This window comes from Coregonus lavaretus (assembly GCF_964263955.1).
Source record: "Coregonus lavaretus genome assembly, contig: HAP1_SCAFFOLD_224, whole genome shotgun sequence".
Classification (NCBI taxonomy): domain Eukaryota; kingdom Metazoa; phylum Chordata; class Actinopteri; order Salmoniformes; family Salmonidae; genus Coregonus; species Coregonus lavaretus.
In genome coordinates, this window is record NW_028158475.1 from 598,371 (window position 1) to 610,912 (window position 12,542).

Sequence of the window (12,542 nt, forward strand, 5' to 3'; positions counted from 1 at the left end):
GGATAGGTAAGCATGAGTGAAAGTTCATTTACAACCACCAATAGACAAAAGTCAGTTTAAACCCCCAAGAAAAAGAATAATTTTATTTCCCTTAAATACATATTTGCACTACATTCTCACCATTCCCCCCTCAATATTTATTTGCTCTTTTTAATTATATTTTTTGGGCAAATGTACATAATTGCAGAACCATTCTTATTATTTACAAAGTCAGAGCAGGGATTATTTGTGCTGTTTTACCAGCTCCTATGGTCATTGAGTTGGCAAGACTGCACAAACAGATCTGGGACCAGGCTACGGAATAAAGGCAGGGAGGTGGAATGTGAAGGGGAGATGCAGAGTGGCGTGAGAGAGATGCAGCTGCTGCATGGTTGGACGACTGTATCTGCAATGGACAAGTGGGGGTGCAGGCTTTACTTCTATCCAAGCACTAACATGATACCTGATCAACTAATCTTAGTTTTCAATAAATCAGCTTATTGGTTGAATCAGGTGTGGTACTACTTGGCTGGAGTAAAAGCTTCCGTCCCTTTGCGGATATGATTGGCCGCCCCTAGATTGAACGGACGCATCATCAATGACCATGTCCCATTCGTTTCACATCTCACACCAAAGGAAGCATAACCAGATCACGTAATAAGAAAAGCAGTAGTCCGACTCAGAAATAGGAAAAAAATTGACATCAAACTAATTTAAATTCGTATGTACATGGAAGGTTAAAAAAATTAAATACAAAGATACAGAAAGAACAAACTCTCAGCTTTAGGCACATATGGCAGATTTAAACAGGGTGTCAGCATTGACAACTCAGTACTGAACTAACACCTCTCCCTTTAGGTCAGCGTCAACAGCTGAAGGTAGAACAGAGAGGACAGGAAATGAGGGAATCATATTCATGTGCAAAACCAAACAAGAAATAGGAAGTGCATGCACATTTGGGTGTGTATTGTAATGAAATCACTTCAACGGAAATTAAAAATATGAACTATGACATAGTTTAGAGTGATGAACCAAAACAAATTGCTGTTTAGATCAAAATCTAAATAAGAAAATGATAATGTGATTTCAATAGAATGAATAAAAGCGCCATAGATTGGATATTCCTTCAAAGAAGATTTGACAGGATATACATTTGTCACAGCTTTAGACACTTATTGCCCAACACGTCGGCATCATCATAACACACTCACAGACCCAACTGGTCTTACACCGTACAAATAATAATAAAAACAAGACAATAATACAATACTTTGGGACTAGACAATTTGAGTGTCATATTTTGTGCAGAATAATGCTATCAGACAGACAGAAACAGTCCCACACACATTCAGTTTAAAAGGCTTCCGCTTGTTCTCGCAGAACTCACTGCAATGATTTGACGTTCATTTTGGACAGATCACGTAAGGTGGTTATTATACAGTAATGCATAGGAGACTAAGGGCTGATTGTAGTACAGTCAATGGAATGAAGACAACACAAAATGGAGTATGAAAGATTACAGCATTGGGACGTGGGATGGTGGATCATGGATGGGACACATGGGAAGGCATAAGAGAGATACTGCCTCCAAATAATTGATCTAGGATCAGCTTTCCCTGCCCATATTCAATCCATAACACATGGGAAGACATAAGGGCTCAGACACACCAATAGCATTTGCCTGCTAAGAGTACTTAGCACCTCTGAACAGAGTACCAGATGTCATTTGCGAACTGAGTGCAAACCGATTTTACATGTAGAATTATGCAAAAAAAGTTGCCAGTCAGATGTCAACAGCGCACATTTGGTGCGACCCTTAAGGGAGAAACCGATCCCAAATAACAGATCTAAGACCAGATTACCCTGCCAAATTCAATCCGTAACCATCACCATGTAAAAACGCCATCTTTCCCTGGACCAGTGCTTGGGGGGACCTTTGACCTACACCTAAGGGAAGCAGCGGATCAGGTGACAGGAAGTTGATCCGTCCAACTAAAGGTTCCCCCAGGTGTCTGGAGGGGGGAACTGTTCTACATCGCCGGATACGTCGTGTGATTCTTCTCCCAGGTCGAATGTGAGCTTGTATCGCAACCGGACCATCTCCTGAAAGAAAGAACAGAACCATTTTAGGCTACACCAGGAACAGGGACACAAGTCCCAAATGAACATGCTTTCTGCTTGCACATGTTGAAGTTCTGTTTTGTTGCCACGGTGACCGTTTTCATTGTCACCTCAGGGCGTTTCACAGCTACAAACGAGATGCTGAGTTGTCAGGGTTTTTTTTTATGAGCTTGTTAAACACCTTGGAAAGCAGGCAGGAGGAGTCTCTGTGTGTGTGTGTGTGTGTGTGTGTGTGTAGCACCTTGTGAGGATTGGCCAGCAGTAGGACCTGTGTAATGGCGGCGGGGGGTAGGATGGGGTTGAAGGCTGGAAGCTCAGTGCCTGAAGGAGGCTGTAGCTTCACCTTCATCACCTAGAAACAGACAGAGGAGGAAACACATTACACTTAAACTACAGACACAACACAGTCCACATAGCTTACCACAGAACACAACCATCTAATCAGACAGAGGAGAAATGAGGGACAAACAAATGATTACAGAGGTAGAAGAGAAAAATGAGAGAGAGAGAGCGAGAGAGAGTACGCGAGAGAGAGAGCGAGAGGTGATCGAGAGACAGGAATGAGACAGGACCTACCTTGGGTACTGCAGACTGGAAGCGGATGTTGGTGACTGGTATGGGGGCGGAGGACAACATGGAGATGATCACTACCAGCACGTCAGGCCGAGAGGGAGGAGAGTCACGGGCAAAGTGGAACAGCACCCGCAAACTGTGCTTGTCAAATACAGTCACTGGTAACAAGCTGCCTAGAGGACAGACAGAGGGTTAGGGTTAGCTCATACCCAGCCATCACCATGTCTGGAGGCATGTTGAGACACAGGTAATGGCTGGGTATGTTATAGTTATATATTTGGAGGCTGAGTAGGTATTTTTCTTGCTAATGTTCAAAACAACCATACAGTAATACAGATTGATCAGACAATTGGCTTACTGGGCTTGATTGATTCCAGAGGCACAGTCACGTTAGCTAGGGAGATATCATTCTGGGGGGCTGGGGCAGGAGGCCCAAGGCTGGGCAGGGAGTCTAGGAGAGACCCAGGCTGCTCCGAGGGCAAGGCCAGGATGGGGCTGGGGGTGGTGGTGCTAGTAGTGTTGGTACTGGACTTGGTCTGGAGGTCTCGCAGGGTGGGTCTGGACTGAGGCTGCAGCTTATCCCTGTGAGGGAGAGAGAGAATGGGATCAGCTTTTTTAAGAGAATGCAGATTGTTTGTGTGACAGATTAGCAGCTGCCCTCTGGCCTGCAGTGTTTACCAATTGACGTGCTGGGTCCCCGGGGGTAGGGCCTGCTGCAGAAGGGTCTTGCCCAGCAGGTCTAACTCATCCAGGGCTTTAGAGGGAGCGGCGGGGGGCCCCCCTGACGGAGCCTGGGGGTTAGGGGTCACGGCCGGTAGTAACACTGCTGCAGTAGGCACCGCTGGAACGACTGGCTCTACACTGTCAGAACACTGCGCAGAAAAACAATGGGTTAGGGAAATTGTGTGTGCTTTTGCGTATGTGTCATACGCTGACAACTCTCTCTCACCTGAAAGGAGTTCCAGTCTCCCGACTGAGGAGTGGGGGTAGAGTTGGGAGTTACGTCATTGAGTCCTGAGTGAAAACAACAACAGAAAGAGGTGTCAACACGAACCGGGAGAGAACATGATGCATAACCACAGTTAGACGAGTCATGACAAGTTGGAAAATAATTGGGCAATTTAATAAGAGAGTAAACAAGCTAGAGAAATGACATTTAAACCTACTGCTTACCTAGTGACATGAGCTCATCATCTAGCAGGCTGATACCCAGTTCTTGTGACGGGGTCTGTAGTGAGGGGGTGTCTGGGTAGGAGGGCAGTCCGGTGGGCGAGGTGTCCAACCCTGTCAGGTCTAGGAGGGCTGTACTACTTCCTGTGGAGAGATAGGAGAGATCAAACACATCAGTCTTTGTGAGCAAATGTTTTGAAACCACAGAACTAACCACCTAACCTGGAATACATGGAACACATCTGTGAAAATGAACAGAACAACTACTTGGTTGATTATGCTGGATGTCCTGAGGTTCAGTCTATGCATGTGTGAACATGTTGTGGGTGTGTACAACAGTGTGTCTGCCCCTCTGAGATGCCAGCTGGTTCAGGTCATGTCCCTACAGAGGTCCTCTCTCTCACCTGGTAGTGTTGGCATGGCTGTGGTGTCTCCGTTCACCTCTTCTCCCTTCACCAGCTGTCTGTACAGGTTGATGACCTGCGTCAGGCTGTCGTTGGCCTGCAGGATGTCAGCTGGCATAACACAGTGATGCACACAGTGGTGAGCTATGCAATGCGTCGATACAGAACACTACATAACACATAACCATATATAACTGTCTAGAAACCGTACAGAGGCATGCATCACTCTTCAGCCATTTTGAATCATACCTTTTCTATTGATGTGATCACACTATATGTAAACATATGATTCTCACCCAAGGCCTCGTCGTTGTCCTCTGTGTCGCTAGCCAATCGGAACAAAGTAGGCCTCATCTTTTCACAGCTCTGGTATAGGTCCTGCAAACACAAACACATTTAGTAATAGCCCACTGCCTACACAGACCCACCCTAGTGGTGTTGTTCTGTGCTAACCTTGATGAGTTCCTGGTTGCTCTGGGAGTTGCTCTCCTTGCTATACTCTCCCAGTAGCTGGGTCAGCAGGCCCACACTCTCCTTCACCTCCTGGATGGTGTTCACACGCTTAGACACCTTCTCCATTCGCTTCTGATCCTGGAGGACCGCAACAGAACACACACAGACTCAGAACACTGCAATCAAAAATAAAAACATTTTCCCAGATAAGAAAAGCTGGAGCACTCCAAAGTCTGCATAGGTTCTTGTTTTATTGCAGGCATATACAGTGCAATTATGAGAGCAGTTGTAGGGATAGTAGATCACAATTGTGAGGGAGTTTAAATCATTAGAAGTGCTTTGACGATATAAAGTGCTTGCTGTTTACTTAGCGTACGAGTAATAAATCTACTGAGTTGTGAATGCAATAGGCCTATATGCATTTGACTGGCACCCACCCAAACCCACACACAATCATGCAGACATGAGTAAACAGAGTAGGACTCACCTCCTGCACCATTTCCTTAATGAGTTTGTTGGCTGCTCTTAGATCTTCAGGGTGAGTGCTATTCAAAAGGCGAGACAGCATCTACACAGGAAGGAAGGGAAGAGGAAGGAAAATAGGAAAAAACAGGAGGAGTGAGGTAAAGAGAGCAGGCCGTTAGGGAATACATGAAAATTACAGTGGAAGAATGGAAAGATGACATCAATTCAAATTGTCCGCTAATGTCATCTCTATTGACAAAACTCAAGGGGCTCCTTCATTGTCATCTTTACCTTGGACTTCTCCTCATCCTCAAAGATGACGCTCTTAGTTCTGGGAGGAGGGGGTGGGAGGGGCTCATCAGGAAGTACCGGGTCCTGCTTCACAATGCCTGGAAGAGAGCAGGGAACCCCATCCACGTCACATGAATAAACAGCCTGTCACTGGCACTCCTTACACTGTATAGTACATCTTGTATATACCGTAGGTTGCCGGCACGTTGGTAATAACATTGTTTTCCCCATGAAGATACTAGTTATTGTAAACACAAGCAGCACAACCAATGGATTCAGGGCCAGGCTAAGAAATATTGCTGGCTGTCACTCCCTGGAGCAAAACACTTAACTGGAGCACTATGTAATTATCTTCTATCATACTACACAAACAGTTTTTTTTTTCTCTCTCACTTAGACGGACTAAGTGAAAGAAAAAACCCAGAAGATTCTGGATGCAGCTAGTTATGACTCAGGAGTTTCAATAGTTTTGTCTTGTGTTGGTGCATCATAACTATAAAAAGAAGAAGTGAGATTGGCATGGACAAGATACTATTTACAGTGGGGGAAAAAAGTATTTAGTCAGCCACCAATTGTGCAAGTTCTCCCACTTAAAAAGATGAGAGAGGCCTGTAATTTTCATCATAGGTACACGTCAACTATGACAGACAAATTGAGAAAAGAAAATCCAGAAAATCACATTGTAGGATTTTTTATGAATTTATTTGCAAATTATGGTGGAAAATAAGTATTTGGTCACCTACAAACAAGCAAGATTTCTGGCTCTCACAGACCTGTAACTTCTTCTTTAAGAGGCTCCTCTGTCCTCCACTCGTTACCTGTATTAATGGCACCTGTTTGAACTTGTTATCAGTATAAAAGACACCTGTCCACAACCTCAAACAGTCACACTCCAAACTCCACTATGGCCAAGACCAAAGAGCTGTCAAAGGACACCAGAAACAAAATTGTAGACCTGCACCAGGCTGGGAAGACTGAATCTGCAATAGGTAAGCAGCTTGGTTTGAAGAAATCAACTGTGGGAGCAATTATTAGGAAATGGAAGACATACAAGACCACTGATAATCTCCCTCGATCTGGGGCTCCACGCAAGATCTCACGCCGTGGGGTCAAAATGATCACAAGAACGGTGAGCAAAAATCCCAGAACCACACGGGGGGACCTAGTGAATGACCTGCAGAGAGCTGGGACCAAAGTAACAAAGCCTACCATCAGTAACACACTACGCCACCAGGGCCTCAAATCCTGCAGTGCCAGACGTGTCCCCCTGCTTAAGCCAGTACATGTCCAGGCCCGTCTGAAGTTTGCTAGAGTGCATTTGGATGATCCAGAAGAGGATTGGGAGAATGTCATATGGTCAGATGAAACCAAAATATAACTTTTTGGTAAAAACTCAACTCGTCGTGTTTGGAGGACAAAGAATGCTGAGTTGCATCCAAAGAACACCATACCTACTGTGAAGCATGGGGGTGGAAACATCATGCTTTGGGGCTGTTTTTCTGCAAAGGGACCAGGACGATTGATCCGTGTAAAGGAAAGAATGAATGGGGCCATGTATCGTGAGATTTTGAGTGAAAACCTCCTTCCATCAGCAAGGGCATTGAAGATGAAACGTGGCTGGGTCTTTCAGCATGACAATGATCCCAAACACACCGCCCGGGCAACGAAGGAGTGGCTTCGTAAGAAGCATTTCAAGGTCCTGGAGTGGCCTAGCCAGTCTCCAGATCTCAACCCCATAGAAAATCTTTGGAGGGAGTTGAAAGTCCGTGTTGCCCAGCGACAGCCCCAAAACATCACTGCTCTAGAGGAGATCTGCATGGAGGAATGGGCCAAAATAGCAGCAACAGTGTGTGAAAACCTTGAAGACTTACAGAAAACGTTTGACCTGTGTCATTGCCAACAAAGGGTATATAACAAAGTATTGAGAAACGTTTGTTATTGACCAAATACTTATTTTCCACCATAATTTGCAAATAAATTCATTAAAAATCCTACAATGTGATTTTCTGGAGAAAAAAAATCTCATTTTGTCTGTCATAGTTGACGTGTACCTATGATGAAAATTACAGGCCTCTCTCATCTTTTTAAGTGGGAGAACTTGCACAATTGGTGGCTGACTAAATACTTTTTTTCTCCACTGTATATCAGGAGCACACGTTAGGGGAACTTACAGATAACTAAAAAATTAAATGAGTGAACTCCTGAAATTATCATACAGTTACAGAACTGTAATAATCATATGATTTACCCATATTCCTCATCCTATCGTAACATGCTGATCAGACCGGAAGCGTTGCGTGCGTTGCAAAATAAATGTACACATACATGTTATTCAATCATTGCACCCACACTGCTCGCAAGCGTCTGCGTGGGCAGGCACTAAAATAGAACTTGGTTCTATTTGTGATGCTTGACACGCTGCAAGTCTTGCCTCTTCCATCTCCTCATTGGTTTTTAGGAGCATATAACCACGTGGGTGATTGAAAGATGAACTGAGGTCCACACTCCAGTCCAGTTGGTGGTGGTAATGCATCTTAAAGTTGGTTGCCAACCGACATATAAAGTCCAAAGAAGAAGAAGCCTGAAGGAAGCCTGAACTTGGTTTACCGTTTTATCTGTGGATTAATTGTTGGAGTAGAGGACCTTGTGCATTTCAGGTAAAATAACAACCCAATGTTTATATCCCAGGACAAATTAGCTAGCAACAGCAAGCTAGCTAGTTAAATTGCCATACATATTTAATGCTTTTCGAACCTGTCCCCAAGTTTATATAGTTGGTTCAGAGTTTGTTTTGATATTTCAACCTGCATGTCCTGATCGTGTCTAGTGTGGGAGGAAAAAATCAACATGCACGCGTGCAGTCTGGTCAGCATGTTACAGCATAATGAAAACAATGTGAGTTGATAGAAAAGGATCAACACAGAGGGAATGTTTTTATTTCACTCCTTGTATTCTTTCTATGTATAGCATCACTATTAAAGCTCACCTTGTTTCTTCAGCATCTGGTAGGCGTCCGCTATCTTGGGCTCGTCAGGCAGCCCCACCGTCCAACTAAACATCACCTCCAGAACCTTCTTCTTCACTGGCTCTGGGGCCCGAGTACCCAGGTACTGCACAGGAGACGAGATTTAGGAACATTAAAACATACATAAGATGGGAGGAATACTGTGTTGTTTTTGTTAATAAAGGGTTTTTGAGTTACATAGAGGGTTTTTCCATTTGATTTCAATCACTTGTTGTCCGCACCCCTTTTGATTTGAACGAAACTTTCCATACATATTTGCCCATGGTAGAAGTGGCCAGAAAGTAACTTTTTGGACCTCAATGTCAAAACATTCTGGTGCTCAAAGTTCACCCATTTTGCATACCCCACGATATCATGACACATCCATGTCCTCATCACTGGAAACGATTAACGGTTAAGTTTGATATCATTTAAAACCTTACAAACAGGGTGGTCAAACCACATTATATTTTATTTATTTTTATCTTCTGAATGTTTTGACATTCAGGTCCAGAAATGCACTTTCTCACCACTTCTACCATGGGCAAATATGTATGGAAAGTTTCGTTCAAATCAAACGGGATGCAGTCAAAAGGTGACTGATTTAAAAATTGGACCCTAGAGAAATAGCCCTCCAGACAGTACCTTGGGTGAGACCACCTTGATGAGCTCGTTGAGGAAGCGGAATTTGCCCACTTCATTATGGAACCTCTTCCCACAGTTCTTCATGCACATCTCTAGGACCTAGGGACACATAGATGTCATGTTACTGCTGGTGGTGTGATCACTGACAATTAGCATATTCTGGCTAATGGAGTTGTCAGTGAGCATGTCAACCAATACATTATCCCGATAACAGTATACTCACCATTAGTGCTTGCATGGCCTCCCATTCTTGGGGTGACTGGATCTTGTGGGCCAAAAGTCTGGTAGCCAGTTGAGGACTAGAGGCATGGGGACACATCAAATAAGAGTACCTGTATGGTTTGCCATATGTTTAAAAATGTTGAAGTAATGACTGACAAAGCAAGCCTATAACCAGCTCTCCACATTATGTTGGTCCTCCTTACCCTTCAGGCTCATTGTTGAGCTGTTCACAGAAGCCCTGGATACTGTCCCAGTCCGCCTCCTTGTTCAGAGGGTTGGTGGCTTTGTCTGGGGAGAATAAAAGCAAATTCCAGAACCTGGGGATTATCAACATTTTCAAGGGTTTCTCTCTACCCTAGAACCAAATGCACAAAGACAGACTTCATGTTCACATGCTGCAAACGTTAGCAGAAGTGACTCCTCCCCAATTTCTTTGAGTATTGACACATAGACACTGGATAATGTAGCTAGTTAGCTTAGCCAGTCCTATTCACCAGTTTCAAAGTCGGACTTTGTTGTATTTGTAACAAATTGCGTATTAAGAACAGCTAAAATAAACTTTATTCGTGGTTGTCAATGCATTATTCAGCGTAAACAATACAGGAGTGAGGTCTGTTTTTGTTCCAACCTTAGCAGCGCTTCGCGATGGATAGCTAACGTTATAGGACGCTAGCTAACACTTTGGATATCGTCCATTGCACATTCAGCAATTATGCACATAACACTAAAACTACAGCGCATTATCTACCACAGTTTTCTGAAAGTAAATTGGTCACTTATTTAGTCGTTATAGCAGTAAAAGCATCGTATGACTCACTGACGCGAGACTCCAAGCTCTCCTCCTCTGGCGGCGCCGCCATCTTTCGGGGATTCCAATTGCCAAACTGGCAACTATCGCGGTACTCTGCCTGTCTCATGCAACGTTGTGGGCGTCATCACATCAACCCATCCTTGGTAGTACCTCTGCACGGTTGTCAAGGATAAGTAAAAAACTGAGGTGCATGATAATGCGTTTTATGACTCAAATCATCTTGCAGCAAAAGCCTCCATTTCAACCCATATTGCCACGTACTCAAACTCACCTTGTGTCAGCCCTAGACCTGCTGCTCTCATCCAAATACACAGACACTACTAACTCACACACCACCACTACAGTCGTGGTTAAAAGTTTTGAGAATGACACAAGTATTGGTCTTCACAAAGTTCGCTGCTTCAGTGTTATGAGATATTTTTGTCAGATGTTACTATGGTATACTGAAGTATAATTACAAGCATTCCATAAGTGTCAATGGCTTTTATTGACAATTACATTAAGTTTATGCAAAGAGTCAATATTTGAAGTGTTGACCCTTCTTTTTCAAGACCTCTGAAATCCACCCTGGCATGCTGTCAATTAACTTCTGTGCCACATCCTGACTGATGGCAGCCCATTCTTGCATAATCAATGCTTGGAGTTTGTCAGAATTTGTGGGTTTTTGTTTGTCCACCCGCCTCTTGAGGATCGACCACAAGTTCTCAATGGGATTAAGGTCTGGGGAGTTTCCTGGCCATGGACCCAAAATGTCAATGTTTTGTTCCCAGAGCCACTTAGTTATCACTTTTGCCTTATGGCAAGGTGCTCCATCATGCTGGAAAAGGCATTGGTCTTCACCAAACTGTTCTTGGATGGTTGGGAGAAGTTGCTCTCTGAGGATGTGTTGGTACCATTCTTTATTCATGGCTGTGTTCTTAGGCAAAATTGTGAGTGAGCCCACTCCCTTGGCTGAGAAGCAACCCCACACATGAATGGTCTCAGGATGCTTTAGTATTGGCATGACACAGGACTGATGGTAGCGCTCACCTTGTCTTCTCCGGACAAGTTGTTTTCCGGATGCCACAAACAATCGGAAAGGGGATTAATCAGAGAAAATGACTTTACCCCAGTCCTCAGCGGTCCAATCCCTGTACCTTTTGCAGAATATCAGCCTGTCCCTGATGTTTTTCCTGGAGAGAAGTGGCTTCTTTGCTGCCCTTCTTGACACCAGGCCATCCTCCAAAAGTATTCGCCTCACTGTGTGTGCAGATGCACTCACACCTGCCTGCTGCCATTCCTGAGCAAGCTCTGCACTGGTGATGCCCCGATCCCGCAGCTGAATCAACTTTAGGAGACGGTCCTGGCGCTTGCTGGACTTTCTTGGGCGCCCTGACGCCTACTTCACAACAATTGAACCTCTCTCCTTGAAGTTCTTGTTGATCTGATAAATGGTTGATTTAGGTGCAATCTTACTAGCAGCAATATCCTTGCCAGTGAAGCCCTTTTTGTGCAAATCAATGATGACGGCACATGTTTCCTTGCAGGTAAACATGGTTAACAGAGGAAGAACAATGATTTCAAGCACCACCCTCCTTTTAAAGCTTCCAGTCTGTTATTCTAACTCAATCAGCATGATAGAGTGATCTCCAGCCTTGTCCTTGTCAACACTCTCATCTGTGTTAACGAGAGAATCACTGACATGATGGCAGCTGGTCCTTTTGTGGCAGGGCTGAAATGCAGTAGAAATGTTTTTGGGGGATTAAGTTCATTTTCATGGCAAAGAGGGATTTTGCAATTCATTGCAATTCATCTGATCACTCTTCGTGACATTCGTGGTCCTCTGTAGCTCAGCTGGTAGAGCACGGCGCTTGTAACGCCAAGGTAGTGGGTTTGATCCCCGGGACCACCCATACACAAAAAAAAAAAAAATAATGTATGCACGCATGACTGTAAGTCGCTTTGGATAAAAGCGTCTGCTAAATGGCATATTATTATTATTATATGCAAATTGACATCATCAAAACTGAGGCAGCAGACTTTGTGAAAATTAGTATTTGTGTCATTCTCAAAACTTTTGACCACGACTGTATGTCATGCATGATCATCTCATTTTCCATGATTGATATTCCAGGATGTTTATGTCACTTTTCTACACAGATACCATGGAAAGGCACAATGTTCTGTGTTTCATCGTCACACGTAAAGGCTCCATCAGGAGAAAGACAGATACATTGCAATAGAAACACAAATAGTAGGCTAAAGCCTGGCTGTTGCCCATGGTCTATCTATAGGTTTTCTTTTTTATGGCTGATATACCTGATCCTTCTCTGCCTCCACAAAGTGTGTTCTCAACCCTCAACCATTGATGATGACAAGCCTGTGCACTAACCTGCTCCTAATAGCACAGAAACTGGAAACATAA

The 12,542-nt window shown here is 44.1% G+C and overlaps 1 protein-coding gene across 1 annotated transcript; it reads right to left on the minus strand.

Annotated features, from left to right (window-relative positions):
- Nucleotides 1-52: 52 nt before the first annotated feature.
- LOC311123952 (ADP-ribosylation factor-binding protein GGA1-like) lies at nt 53-10,195 on the minus strand. The gene is made up of 17 exons (XM_084198166.1): nt 10,145-10,195; nt 9,531-9,615; nt 9,329-9,404; nt 9,106-9,204; nt 8,443-8,566; nt 5,457-5,554; nt 5,188-5,268; nt 4,701-4,838; nt 4,544-4,625; nt 4,248-4,358; nt 3,847-3,987; nt 3,623-3,687; nt 3,352-3,545; nt 3,032-3,255; nt 2,677-2,846; nt 2,342-2,452; nt 53-2,082 (listed from the first exon to the last, which is right to left on the minus strand). Exons 1-17 carry the CDS (start codon nt 10,185-10,187, stop codon nt 1,972-1,974), a joined length of 1,953 nt encoding a protein of 650 aa, XP_084054292.1. The 5' UTR covers nt 10,188-10,195; the 3' UTR covers nt 53-1,971.
- Between the last annotated feature and the right edge of the window lie 2,347 nt (nt 10,196-12,542).